Genomic DNA, 15,745 nt, shown 5'->3' with positions numbered 1-15,745 from the left:
CACAACTTGTCCACCAGAGCGTTTTGCAGTTGGATTGTGTATTTGATGAGTTTGATGAGGGAAACCAAGAAAGTGTGTATAGTAGCAGTAGTAGTAGTGTAGCTCTGAGCAGCTTGCGGCTCTGCTCCACCGTTCTAAAAATAACTTGCACTGACAATTAAAGGTAACGAACCTACTCCTAAAACTATAGGTATTATGACAATGGGCCAATTTGTCAAAATGTTGAACTATCCCTTTAAATCATCTTTAAGACAGATCAAGAGAAAATTAACTTTAGAGACCTGTCTCTGTCTCAACACATACTGTATCTCTTTTCTCAGACTCTCACTTGAAACACTTGTCTCTTTGCTTAATAATTCTGTTGCTATTATAAATGAACTGCATTTGGGTTGATATGATCTTGTACTCGGTTGATCAGATATAAGAAAGCGAGATACAAAAAATGAGCTGGCCATGGTGTCTCACACATTTCTGTGAACAGACGTGTGCTGTGTTTCGGTCACACATAGGTCTGCTGATCAGCTCCCTCATGTACAAATCAAAGCTGTGTTATCAGAAAATAACTGATCTAACAAGATATAGATAGTGAGTGACATATCTGAGCATTATCACATGAACTGTAAAGTAGAAAAGCCAATAACACCCTGGTGAGAATTATCAATTTAGATATTCAAACACCTTTGAGTATAAATATATTTAAGTTCACAGTAGTTTAACAATAACCAGAGCTGGAGACATCGACTTACTTTGCTTCCTCATCTCTGGCTATGAGAAGGCGCATGTGATTGGTTGCAGAGGCTGCTCTCAGGATATCCACAGCTCTGTGAAACAAACACAAATGCATGTTCACATCATTGTTACATCATCGCAGGCTGAAAACAGAGACCGCTGAGATTTTACCAGGACTTCACCTTTCACTCGTGACTCCGACTAGACTGTCCCCGTTCACCTCCAGGATCTGGTCCCCTGGCAACAGGTTTCCTGTCAAGAGATCAAATAAATGTCAGATGATCATGTCCACAGATGTAAAAATGACAGTCAGGCAAAAGACAGTGACATCCAGAGTCAGGGTGTTGTTTCACTTATGAACAAATATGTGTAGCATATACAGTATGCTACACATTATGTACATACATACATACAATTGTGTGGTGGCCTGGGGAAACCCTTCACATGGTGGGATTTTGACATTTTCATTTTTTGATATTTCCATTGATTTTCAGCTATTTATAACTGTTTGAATAACTGAGATAAAAGGTTATGGGCATTTTAATCTATTATGACCAAAAAACTGAAAAGTGAGAAAAATGGCTTTAACTAGAACGTTGCTGTTTTAACACTCCAAAGACGAGTGTTTTACAAAACATTAAACAACTTCTGAGCCGTTTATGATAAAGACGAGCTGTAACCTGTATCTGAATCGTGTGACGTTCTGCTTTCTCTATGACAAGAAGGGACCATATAGAGTGCGTGTAATCACATGGTACGGTAACAGACGCTAAACGGAACGTAGCATCGATGCTAAACTGAACGTAGCATCAACGCTTGCTCATGTTTTACAAAACATCAACAACATATTGTAACGTCCGAACTGTTTATGATAAAGATCAGCTGTAAAAAAGCATCTGAATCGCGGGATGCTCTGCTTTCCGAAGGTCCTTGAATGTTACCTCTACAATAACAACGGACCTCCTCTCCTCTAGCGCTGCTGCTGCAGCTCACAGCTGAAAATGAAACGTTTTATTCGCCACAAAAACATAAAATTAAGTACTTTCTGTTTTGTTTTATTTAAAATATTTATTCACCACGATGTAGTAGGGAGTTGAAAGTACCAGAATCACACTAAATATCAAAATGGTGGAAATAGTAGCCTACTTTTCCACCTATTTTGGCTCATTTGCCACAATAGAACGTCAGCAACTTCCGACGGGTTTTCCCAGGCCGCCACACAATTAATATGTACTGTACTTGCACCGAGATGAGGTGTTGAACATGAGCACTGACTCCCTGACTTGCACACTGGTGTTGGGGTGAGTATTTCCTGACAGTAAAACGCCTGTGTGTCCTCTGCTGCTGAACTTTCTTGTACACAGAAGAGATGAGGTCGCAGCTCTGTCTCAATGTCAAGGTCTCTACTGACTCTCATCTGCTCCACCACCTGCTCCTGAATTAATGACGGGGGTTTGAAAATGAGTGTGTTGGAGAAGTTCATCCTCAAAGAGCTGTCATCACTAAGGTAGGTTACGTTTTTTTTTTTTTTTTTGACTCATTATTTAGAAAGTCTGGATCTGAGTTTGACAGTTTGAAATGCATTGGTGCAGCATCTCAAATATTAAGAAGTTTTTTTTCTTGTGTTATTTAAAACAGCTTAGAAAGGCTCATCATTATCATCCCCACACTGTAACGTCAAGAACCAGAGACAGTTATATACTTTATTAAAAAAAATGTAATTCATTTCTATTTTTCTGGTTATTAATAACACCAGTAACAATATACCACATACTACACCCACTCTGTTCAGCAGAATATGACAGAATGAGAATCAAAACTACAAGACTTCAACAGTGTTTTGTCGGCAGCAGTGGGAGTTTGAGCCATCACAGCTGCCATCGCTGTTGCCGTCTACTTAGTCTCAAGTTTTACTGTGAGACATTTTACTTGGAATAGATGGGAGCGGTATTTTCATTAGGGTGAGCAGTTATCGAGACAACTCACAGGACACAGTGCTCTGAGACAAGGGTGGACGAGGATCGACTTTTATTTTTTCAGCACACCTCCGTTCCTGGAAAGTCTTTCTTGTTTTTAGTAAAAATGTCCCCTCAGACCACATGATACTCACCATCGTTTGAAGCAAGGCCACCTGGTAAAATGCGCTTGACGTAGACTCCAAACTCTTCTCCAGTTACCTCTTTCACTCCTCCGATCACTTTGATTCCTGGTGGGAGAAGAGAGATCACACTCTGATCAGGATGTCCAACAGAAGGTGATTCATTTAATTCTTCAATAAACTCCCTGACAGAGCAACAATATCACATTGTAAATTATAGGTTCTCCCTGCTCTTGGCCACACAACAACATAATTACACATTTGAGGTACATTTCCACTTTGTCTCTGACCTGATGGAATGGGTCAATGCAACCTCATGGTTCAACTTACCACATCCTCATCACTCAGATCTCAGTGACATCGCTAAACTTTGTGTTTCACATTCATCGTATTTCCATTGTAAAAAGAAGGTAATCTCCAAAATGCTAATAAATATTCAACATTGCTTTTATTTCTAAACATCCAGTTCACTTCATGTGGTGTTTCTCCCTGGCTGCAGATGAAGAGGTGAACTGACATCAGTTCATGCATGTTGTATAACAGTGCTTCTCTACCTAAGGACCCCTAAATTGACACAAATTAGACCACGGACCCCCATTGGACAAAACTTTCAAGCAAACACCAGAAATACACAAATGTTTGTTCTGAGACTGAATAACGTTCCTTTTTTTGTACATTCAGATTGGGGCCAATGGCGTGAATTTTTTTGAAATATTATAGAAATATTATATTACATTATAAAAATCTCTGCTTGAAAAAGGTCCTGTGGACCGAAACGTTGTTTCTTTTATAATAAAGTTTTTTGCAAGTGATATGACAGTGTGCGGGAGACCCTTTTCCTTGTGGAAATATTATAGAGAAATTTATGGAAAAAAGTGGTACAATTTCTCCAAAAACATTTAAATATTTGTAGGAAGACGTGGTTAAAAAAAAGTTTAAAATGTTCTAGAAAAAGTGGTAAAATTCTAAAAACCAATCAAACAAACAAATAATAATAAAAAACAAAACATAATAATAATGAAAATGAAAAAAAAAAAAAAGTGGTAAAATTTCTAGAAAAAGTTGGGGACCCCCTTGAACCCTCTCAAGGACCCCTGGGGGTCCCCGGACCCCGCGTTGAGAACCACTGTTGTGGAAGAATAGATGTCTGTGAGGATGAATGAGATCTTCTAACATGGACGCGGACCAAACCATAGAGAGGTAAAAGCTGTGTTCGAAACCACATACTCCATACTACATACTTCCATACTGCATACTTCTATACTCCATACTACATACTAATCGATCATACAGTATGCAGAGCGTTCACACTGCTGCGTACTATGATAACCCACAATGCATTTCGCTCCTGCCCGAGCCGAAATCAGCCGCCCTGAAGCTGATTTCACTTAAGCTCTAAACTCTGTAAATATATAACTTCAGCAACATTTGAAACATTTTCAGGCGAGAAAGTACTACTTCGTATCCCCATGGTGTTGAAAAAATGACAAAATAACACCTATTTACAATTTTAGTCGGACGAAGTCGGACTTCTCTGGCGTTAGTAAAACCAGCCGTAGTGAGCACTGTACTTCCGGTTTCTGTGTCAAAATAAAGCACCCGTTGCAATTGACCATAAAGAAAGCCGTTACAATGACGTCAGTGCTCTTACTTTATAAACAGGAAGTGAACCTGTCCCCACTGTGGCTAGCTTGGAAACGCCGTTTGGACCGACCTCGTGCCGTTAACGGAATTTGCCCGTTCAAAATGCCTTACCGGAGAGTTTTGCCTGCTCTGAGACGAAGATCCGCCCGCCGTCTTCGCTACATCATACTTGCTCTGGACTGGGGATTATTTTAAAATTTATAGATTTGGACAGCTCCTGTGTTTTCTGTGGCCATACTGAAGAAACTTTAAATCATCTGTTTTTTGAATGTAATGTAACAATGAAATTTTGGTCAGACTTGTGTTCTTATATTTTCTCCCATGTAAACATGTCATACTGCTTCTCCCTTAAAGATGTTATATGTTATTATGAAAATAAGAAGAACAGGAGTCTTCAGTATTTAGTTAATTTTTTCATTTTATTTGGTAAATACTTTATTCATAAGCAAAAGTTTGCAACCTCCAAACCAACCTTTTCTCATTTTTTAATTGAATTCAATTCTCTCTATAAATCCCTAGCCTTAGTTAAAAATAAGAAGAACACAACTTTTTTAGAAAACTATGAGAAGGTATTTATTGTACTTCCTGACATTTAATGGAATTTGTTAACAGTGATTATTACACACCTATGTATTGACATGACAATATTTATTTATTTTTGGTTTGTTTCTGTTTGTCTAATTTTCTTCATTTTCTACTTATTTGAATGAGATCCTTGCTGTATTTATTTATTTTATCCATTGTCTTTCTGAATATGAAACAGCTCTCGTGTTGTGTTATGTGTCAGTGTTTGACACTTTTTGTACACTTTGAACACTTAAATAAAGAAAAAAAAAAAAAAAGCAAGGAAGAGGCGGTCCTTGATGTCACGTTGCGTTGCATCTTGGGTAGTTTGAGTATGAGTAGTGACCTCATGATGTATACTCAACATATCGGCCGAATCTAGTATGCATCCGGGAACTTCTCGCCTACTGCAAATCGCATACTGCGCAGTGTGAACATACTGCATACTCAAATCGTTAGTATGAGTAGTACGAGTAGTAGGAGAAGTATGCGGTTTCGAACACAGCCAAAGACTGGTGATACAGAGTATAGAGTGAAGCATGCTGGGTACAGCCACCATCAGTTGGGTTTATAGCAGTGACCAGATGGTAACACCAATTCTATGTATGACTACCGAGGACTGGGTTCATACTGTACCAGCACTGATGTGAGGCCATGTTGGAAATGACAGAGATGACGTTTCATGATTAACTGCTGGATAGAAAATTAGGGTCATAACATCTATAGTGGCTGGTGACAGGCCAAGAGCTTAGTGTCATTTAGATAGTGTTTGGTATTCATGTGTGTGTGTGTCTGTGTAGCATCAGCTCCCCTCCTGATTTAGTTTAAAACCCAGTAGTACAGTTTTTAATAAACTGGGCTATTTTAGTTGACTGCTTTTGGGGGAGCAGTAAATCACTGCAATAAGTTACCATATCTGTTTGAAATAAAGGCATTAAAGCAGATATCAGCTTCACGGCCGTTTCGGCTAATGCTGCGTTCAAGGCAGGCTTTTGAAACCGTAAGTTACAGCTTCAAGTCACAACTACGACTTGGTAGCGTTCCAGGTAACCCGTAGCTCGTGTTTTTACCATCCTGTTGTCTGTGAAAGTTCCCTATAACGGCCACTCGTAACTTCCGACCCGTGAACTCGTACCAGATCGAACTGGTATGACTTCACAGGAAGGAAAAACACAAAGTACGAGTTTCTTTGAACGCACCATGAGTTAGCAGCCCCCGCCCTTGTCAGGCATCAATTGGTCCTCGTGCTACGTCACCACATTCACGCGCATCCCTTGGCTGCACACACAGCCCTTCATGCCGTTCTCTCTCCTCATTGGATAACACTTGTATCCCACAAGGAAAATTTTCTCCTCGGGTTACAGCAGAGCAGAGTGACGGAGAGACTCGTGTTTAGGCTGAAATACTTAATGTAAGTGATTGCTGACGGAAAATAGGACTATTTAGGACTTATATTAACAAAAACATTCCACTGATATCTGCTTTAATGCAGAAAAGAAATCAGCATAATTATGAATAGTTGATGTTTTTTATGTGTAAAGGAAAAAATCTCAGAAAAAATTCACATTAATGCCAATGACATGTTAACTGTGTGTGTGTTTAATGGGGTCAGATCTCCAAGTTCACATCAGAGTAGATCGCCAACCACAACAATTTTAGTTTTATCTTCATTTAGTTTGAAGTAGTCGCTGGTCAAAGCTCTGCTGATGATGTACATCTCCTCAAAAGTTGGCAAAGCCTGTGAGCTGTGTGCACAATAATCAATACAAACCAATAACATTCTGCCTCCGAAAGACGCATCAAATGTTTCTGACTTAACACGAGTCTGATTCTATTCTTGTGAAGTAACACCAGTCTGGTCTGCTATTCAGACCAACACTACAGACCAGTCTATAACAACTCTAATATGAAGAGGGAAAATTCAAATTATAAATAACATATTCATGATAGATGTGTGGTTCAAGCTTTATAAGCGCACATTTACTTTACAGCTACTTAAATATTGATATACTGTATGTTTAAAGGGATAGTTCAACATTTTGGCAAATCGGCCCATTGCCATAATCACTATAGTGATAGTAGTAGGTTTGTTACCTTTATTTGTCGGTGTAAGCTAACGGAAAGTTATTTTCGAGGCAAATACAGACTGCTTGCTGAAAAACTGCCCCTGAAGGGAACACGCATCAGCGGATTTGCATGAATTTACCTCGAAAACAACTGTGTCTCATAACGTTCCATTATTATCTCACAGCGTGGTGAATGTGCAGGTCACAACTTGTCCACCAGAGTGTTTTGGAGTTATGTTGGATTGTGTATTTGATGAGTTTGATGAAGGAAACCAAGAAAATCCCATTCGCCTCCATAGCATAGCTCTGAGCAGCTCGCGGCTCTGCTCCACCGTTCTAAAAATAGCTTGCACCGACAATTAAAGGTAATGAACCTACTGCTATATGACTATAGGGATTATGGCAATGGGCCAATTTGCCAAAATGTTGAACTATCCCTTTAACTGTTGAATAGCTGCGGAAATACACTCCGTTAGTCAACGGACTGTCAGGTCTGCAGTACACTATCCTGCAGCTGCTGTGGCTCCTGCAACATTCTGCTGATGAACTTCAAGTAGTGTAAAAATGAGCAGATTCAGCAACAGACAAACTGTTTCAGAGCATTCTGAAATATTCCTCCTCACACTGCACACACTCAACCCTCTAAAGAGCCTCTACATCTTCACAGTCCTTCACATTCGCTCCTTTGCTGCACTATACAGTGAAATCACTTAAGTGTGACTGCTACAGTACAGTCGGCCTTATTTAACTATTAGATCAGGCTTCTTTAGCTTAGGGCTGCTGACGGCCTGTAACCGCAGAGACAAAATGGTAACACTAATTGGGTCTGGAGCGAAGGGGTGCATGTTAATTATTGCCTGTTGGAAGATGGAGGTTATAAAGTTCCTCCTCTCATCCCTTCCCTCTGACTCTTCTCAGAGGAAAACAGACTCTTGTTCTTTTGTTCAGCCTCAAAGCGCTCTCCTCCCTGTGCCCATCATCAGATAAGAAAAAACATCAGTCTAATGCACAGGCACAAGCGGCAGCAGCTAATATAAAAGACAAGCCTCTCTCTGCCTCTTATTCAGCTCAACATTTTGTTGTACAAATCATTTCCATGTGTCAAGACCACATTCGTTACCCAAGGATTAAATGTTCCAGCAGACCTTGTAAAGATGGAGGAATTCAAAGAGCAATCTCTCTCTAAAAATGGTTCAATACCCCAGATGATAGAAAACATGATCAATTAGAATTAGTTTTTTTTTTTTGCTCATAGTGAAGACTGTAGAGAAATGTATTTGATCATCTTTAATCAGGCAGTCTCATTGAGATTCAAATAGCTTTCCTGAGAACAAGAGGCAGTCACTAAAGACTGCATCCTTTACACCTAGACTGAATCTCAGCATTATATAGACGTAAAGAATATGTTTTTGCTCACAATGAGGGGGAGGGGACTTGAAGATCCAACAGCGTGCACCCTTACAGTGTTCACAGCGTACACTTCCCCAGATACTGCAGCAGCCGGCGGGGGTCTTACTGCGAAGGCTTTATGTATCAGAACAGTGTGTGCAACTTGAACGTGCTCAAGTTGGTCGACAATAAGCTGATTTGCGTCTCAGTACATACACACACACGTTCCACCTGTCCTCCAGCTCTCTCCTCACATGTGTTACACCTCGCTGTTGTTTTTTTGTGACGTCTTCGTCGTCACACGTCAGGTGTCCATGTAGCTGTGATGCAGATGTGGGTTGTAAGTAGTGATGTCGCGATTACTTGTTTTCACAATTAATCGTGGTATTAAACGCCACAATTAATTAATCGTAAAGATTCCTAAATACCGTTACTTTCCAAAAAAGATAATGTTGGAACCATATTGGCAGATAAATTCACAGATACTGGTCCATTTACTTAACATAATATTGAATTGGTAGGAATTTTGATGTTAGCGTGTCATTTGTAATTAAAAAAGCAAAACAAAAAAAAGATTAAAATAAACTTAAAGGGGCATTGTGTAACTTCTCCTGTTATCTATTCACGAAAAAAGATTATTTTGTTCAAAACTATGTTTTTCATTAATCAGTAATCACCTCCATCAACAAACTGAAGTGTTCCTTTCAGCTCTGAATTAGCCGTTCATATCATTCATATCTACATGGAGCGGGTAAGCTCGGTGCTGGCTGCCATGTGGTGTCGCCATGTTTTTACGTTCAGTGGCAGCGTGACGGTAGGAAACCACGGAAGCTAACAAACCAGATGTCATTTTAGTCACAGAAGTCGAGAGAAAGCCGGTAAAACGTGGGTCAGGTAAACAATACGACATCGCCATGACAACATATTGTCACGTGTATTGTTTTGCCTCGTGCTGACGGACCACTTGTTTACATAGAGGCTTGTTTATGCCGTTACCTGCAGCGGCTGTCGTCCGTCTGCCGTCTGCCCAATTTCACGTGAATGCAGCATGAAAAATACGATTGAGTTCCTTGTGATATACAACCGTAACGCTAGATGGGAGTAATTCCTACACAATGTACCTTTAAACACTTGGTATAGATGACAATTTATGACCTGAATATTTCAAACACTTCCCCTGGGGGATTTATAATTGGTCCTATATTAATAGATACTGGAAATATTTTGTGTAAACAATGATTCATGTCATTATATTTTGACTATATTTGATCATTTTACACATTCATAGTGTTGTGAAATGAATTAATGCATAATAATTGTGATTATCGTAATACCTTGATTATTTCTCTGACAATAATCGTACCAAGAAAATGTATAATCGTGACATCCCTAGTTGTAAACCTACACACAGTGGAAACTGATACAGTGTTTGTGTCGTATCACTATCAAGACATAGTTTATGAGAGAGACTATAGTATCATATTCACTAAAGTCTGTGCACATCCACTCCAGCTGCTTTTACACTGAACCACAGCACCTGTTCACAGCTTGCAAGTGTTTAAATATTGGGTCCATTAACAATATGCTGCACATCTGTAAAATAATTCTGTATACAAATATGCTCTACATCTACAGCATGTGGGTCTAATAAGATTTAAATTGAGCTAATTTACTTATAAAGAGGATGTTGATAGTTTAGGACACTCCTCCACAACCCTGCAAGGAAGCTAAAAAACATAAAGATAAACTGTGGTGCACAAGAAGAGCTGGGGATCAAACTGTCAACACTTGACAACGTCAGGGTCAACACTTAAATCCCTAAAGAAAGATGTGATGTGGGCTTCTTAATGCAGAGCAATGTAAAATGCTAATTTCATTGTAGGTCAATTCCTGGAAGTGTGTATCTCTTATGCTATTACAAAGGGATCAAACAACAAGAATAGGTCTAAGCCTTGTGTATGGCTGGGGGGTTGATCATGTCCTTTGTCCTTGTCCTTGTCCTTGTGCTGGGGACAAAACGAAAGGTTAAATTCTAGTGATCTATGCTGGGATTAAGTCCTATTACAGTACCATAGGAAGTGCCACTTTGCCTCCCATGCCAGAACATGCCAGGTAGAGGAACATCTGACAGTGCTTCCCCTACCATTTTACAAAATGGTATCCCTCACCAGGCCAAAAAAGATTGTTTTATGTATGGGATGCAGCCATGGGTAGATTATTGATGCCTTCGCTGAAATTTCATGTGCTCATTAATATCACTAATGAAAGAGTGCATCCAAATCCTCCCAGAGCCTCATTCTGTATAATTAGAATTGCGTTAGTGAATAAGGTGGTGAGTACTGGACTCACTGGACTGGATAAGAACAGGGCAAAAAAATTCTATGGAGAAATACTAACAACTTAGCTTAAAACACACTGGGCAGAGACAGAAGTGCGTTTCCATTACCCCTAGAAATGCACAAAACCTAAATATCGAAATAAAAAACTGGTAATGGAAACATACATTTCGAAAAAACTCTCAAATATCACTCTCATGAGGTGGTTTTTCAGACGTATCGATATAAACGTGTATCGCACAAGTGTAGTGGGAACACTTTTTTTCACCAGCGTCACCAGAGTTGTGTGTGTCCACAGCTGTGTTGGTTTATGTGACTGGAGGGGACGAATGAACCACATGTTTTTTGGAATGCATTGCTGACCTGGACATTGTTTCTCAATAAATTAGAAAAACTTTTCCTATCATTCCCCTTTTCCGTGCATCACATCCACGCTCCACTCCCTCCTGCACCGAAAGGTCCCCTCCATGTCACATAAACCAACCCGGCTGTGGACACGACCACCGTATATTGTTGTACCTCATCAACGCTGGTGTCTCTTCTTTGTGGCCGCTGCCAGCGCCACACGGGCTTTGCCTTTCAGCAATCAAGCGCTTTCTTTGTTAAAAACAATAACAGCAGCAGCTCGCTGTACCGTCACCATGGAAACTTAAGACGCTTACGTCCAGCTTCCTCAAAGTGAAGTCTCGCGGGGCGAGAATTATGGGATATCACAAGACTAGATTACGGCTCATTCGCCAAACACTTTTCAATGGAAATACCTGCAAACAGCAATACTTTTTCGAAATTACAGAAATATCGCTTTTATTTTGCGAAAATCTGTAATGGAAACGCAGCTAGTGAAATCACTCCTCACTGTTCATCTGAAGGACAGTTAAAGGGATAGTTCAACATTTTGGCAAATTGGCCCATTGCCATAATCCCTATAGTCATAGCAGTAGGTACCTTTAATTGTCGGTGCAAGCTATTTTTAGAATGGCGGAGCAGAGCTGCGAGCTGCTCAGAGCTACGCTACGGAGGCTAGTGGGATTTCTTGGTTTCTCTCATCAAACTCATCAAATACACAATCCAACAACTCCAAAACGCTCTGGTGGACAAGTTGTGACCTGCACATTCACCACGCTATGAGATAATAACGTTACGGGACAGAGTTGTTTTCAAGGTAAATTCATGCAAAACTGCTGATGCACGTTCCTGTCGGGGGCAGTTTTCCGGCAAGTAGTCTCTGTATTTGCCTAGAAAACAACTCTGTCTCGTAACGTTTCATTATTATCTCATAGCGTGGTGAATGTACAGGTCACAACTTGTCCACCAGAGCGTTTTGGAGTTGTTGGATTGTGTATTTGATGAGTTTGATGAGGGAAACCAAGAAATCCCATTAGCCTCCGTAGCGTAGTTCTGAACAGCTCGCGGCTCTATGACTATAGGGATTATGGCAATGGGCCAATTTGCCAAAATGTTGAACTATCCCTTTAAGAAAAACACGTGAAGAAATAAAGGGATGTTGTCAACTGAAAAGCTACAGTAAAAGGCTTTTAATTTGAAAATGTTAGAGGAAATGTTGAGTTAGTTTTAACCTGTAATACAGTGAATTTAACACAGCAAACATCAACAAAGCTACGTTACATATTAAAATATGAGTATGACCAATCAGCTGCACATAAACACCTGTTACCTTCTGAGGTTTGAGATTAAATGAACAGAATTAAATTGTTGTTGATCCACTGTCAATGCCCCCTGATTATGTGAAAGAACAATGGCCAACGGGAAAAGTCTGACATTCGGCCAACCATTGGTATAATTCCATCCTTAATGCAACTCTGTCACTCACTCACTCATTCACTTAAGCAGTCATGGATGCAGCACTGGCCTGGGGCCAGTCCAGATAAAAATACATCTGGTACAAAAATAAAACCCCATTGAATCAAAGGAAAAAAATATTTGTGAAATGATGCATCTCATGTAGATCAGTCATCTCAAACATGATTCTGAATACGTTCACAAAGCTTTGGAGCAGATTTGTGGGATTAGAAAAGACACAGCACATCCACTACAGTAGAATATTTTAGTTTAGACTGAATTTGCATTTATGCATATGAGCCATTTGTCCTTGTGTAGGCATGGGCTCCACCAGAGCGATGGTGTGGGAGTGAAGTAAGGATAAAAACAACAGCAGCTCCTGCATTCTTAACCTCGCTGAGTTAAGTGGGTTAGGGCTTTCGCCACATGACCTACTTCCCCTCTCAGGCAAAAACACAGATACTTAGCAAGGATACCTACTCTGTAGAGACAATCCCTTTAAAGTAGGACTTACATTATTTCAGCTATTCCAAATCACACTCCATTCCCTGATAGTGGATGATGATGGAGTGTGCCTATACAGTGTTGTTAGTATAACTGAGTAATTTGAGTAAGTGAAATGTTTTGCTGAATGACAGTGGATGTTTACCTGTGAGGGATAAGCCAAAGCGCCACACCCCTCGTCCCCAACAAGTGGTAGTAGAAGGAATTAGGAGTTACAGTACCAACAACAACGATCCATTTGTCCACTATGGTATGTGGAAGTCAAGATATGGACAGGACTTTACTTTCATGACACATTAATAGCTGATGATGGGAAAGTAACCTGTAATCTGTAGATACTTTACTCAAGAAAAATAAAACCTCACTTACCCTGACTCTGCCCTTCAGAATAAAAACATCATTTTATAGGATCATGACTTTGTTCAAGACCTGTCTCTATCTCAACTACACACTCTCGTGAGATTTGGCACAGCTCTCCTAGGCAACGTCAAAGAATTAAAATTTTCGTCATGCGAAAATGTTATCATAAGAAAATATAAATAGCTCACTTTCATCTCACTACAACTTTTATAAATCCCCACACGTTCACAACATGAGGTGGGGGGACGGGTGACCACGTCCATTTAGGAGACAGGAGGTGTAACCATTTCATATCATTGGAGCAGCCTCTCATGGGGTATCTTGGAGTATCTTTGGTTATAGTGAAAGGGATGGAGATGGCATGGTGCTTTCAGGAACAAATGTTCACCCTTTATTCTGCTGTTCAAAGAGAAAACTGAGACTTACCCAGGCCATTCTCGCAGTCAGTAAACTCCATGGAATGAACAGCTCGGTCTACTCCATATGGACCCATTAGTGTCCTGTTAGAGATAGAAAGAGCGAGAGAAAGAGACAAAACAGACAAAAAATGAGTGCAACATAAACTTGACTATACAAGCCTTTCATTTTTTTTTTCAGACAAGGCCCTTTGGTCATAAAGCTTCACACTGTTCCATTCACTGCAGTTTGACTTGATGATGAATACTGAGCCTCAGTTTGTCCTGCAGCAGTATAGGGTCGGGGATTGATGGCACTGACTTAATATAACAGAGCATTTCAATATTTCAGCTACAGAACACAGGCAAACGTGTATACATGAACACATGTGTCCAGAACTCATCTTTTAACCTTGACAGGTTATGTTCCACATTCATCACTGTGTCATGTCATGACAGTACAGGACAATGCTGAAGCAGTTGTTTCCCCTTTTTGTGTAAACAGCTGACAGAAAGTCTGGGGGTGGCAGATGTGCAGCATTTTAGCTTTGAATATATTTAGTCCTTATTCATTTATATATGTGCATCTGGCAACGGCCGGTCCAAAACCCAGACAACACAACATACTAAGTGACAAGATACAATCCTCTTGACAGTTTTTGTTGTGCCCATGAGGAGTAAATGGTGAAATAGCTGCTATAATCCCTGGACAAATACAGTAAATCTCTCTGGTGGGACTACACTGCAAAAACTCAAATATCTTACCAAGAATATTTGTCTTATTTCTATTCAAAATGTAATTTCTAGTCAAAACAAATCTCATTATACTTAAAATAAGACTTATCACATAAAAAAGTAGCTTGTTTTTAGACACTTTTGACTTCTTTCAAGGATATTTTCACTTGAAATAAGTAGAAAAATCTGATCGTGAAGCAATCCTTATTACAAGCACAAAAAACCTGCTTTCACTGGCAGATTTTTTTCTACTCATTTCAAGTGAAAATTTGTTTGCAACAAGTGAAAATTATCTAAAAAAAAAAACAAGTGAATTTTTAGGTTTAGTTTTGACTAAAAATTAGACATTTTGACAAGAAATAAGACAAATATTCTTGGAAAGATTTTGAGTTTTTGCAGTGTACTGTTCTGTTTACACACCCGCCATCACTTCCGGGGAGTTGGAAATGTTGTAAACACTCCTGAAGCAAGACTGGAGGAGAGAGATTCACAACATGTGACTTCAAGATACATTTTTAACACAGGGGTGACTCAGCACTGAGGAAATAAATTCAGTTTGTAGCTGTGTTGAAAAGGAATGTCAGTGCTGTCTGTGTATGCAGCTGCTGCCACCCCATCACAATCCACCATCCACCACAACCAACCATCCATATTTCAAACAGTGTCAGCAGCAGAGGCAACACCAGCCTCCATATCTAAAATAGATCCGATCAGATCTCTTCGAATCAAATCTGGAGCATCGCTGCTAAAATGTTGGATGATTCCTTTATCTTAGTTTTATCTACCACGTAGTGATGAAAAATTTGTGTGAAATATTTTCATGGTTGTTTTGTGATGTGATGTGACCTCAATGCTATACAAAGATGTTTCACATAAAAACGGATGCTGTCTGTGGAATAGACAGAATGTAGCTGTGTCCTTCAGATGATGCTGAAAAATGCTTCCCTCTGCATGTAGGCTAATGTAAATATCAGGATGCAGAGGCAAAAAAACAACTCTTCTTACACTTTTTCAAAAAAAAAAAATGAATTAAAGTAAAAAAAAAAAAAAGTAAATATTAAGGCTGCAGAAGCAAAAATCCACATCTGACAGCCTCAAAGTGCGCCCTTTGAAAGAAGGATCACA

General features: G+C 39.7%; 1 protein-coding gene across 1 annotated transcript in view; it reads right to left on the bottom strand.

The window, feature by feature from the left end:
* Positions 1-15,745, bottom strand: part of LOC310989744 (syntaxin-binding protein 4) — a gene marked incomplete at both ends in the record, with an annotated part of 88,904 nt that overhangs the window by 39,071 nt on the left and 34,088 nt on the right. Inside the window, 4 exons of the mRNA XM_083976890.1 lie at positions 747-821; positions 912-981; positions 2,840-2,935; positions 13,917-13,990. Of these exons, the coding sequence (XP_083833016.1) occupies positions 747-821; positions 912-981; positions 2,840-2,935; positions 13,917-13,990 (315 nt within the window). The remainder of the gene's footprint in view (positions 1-746; positions 822-911; positions 982-2,839; positions 2,936-13,916; positions 13,991-15,745) is intronic.

Source organism: Trachurus trachurus (assembly GCF_905171665.1).
Source record: "Trachurus trachurus genome assembly, chromosome: 8".
In the NCBI taxonomy this organism is placed as follows: domain Eukaryota; kingdom Metazoa; phylum Chordata; class Actinopteri; order Carangiformes; family Carangidae; genus Trachurus; species Trachurus trachurus.
Note: the sequence above shows the minus strand (reverse complement) of the source record. Positions and strands in the feature narration are given on the sequence as shown.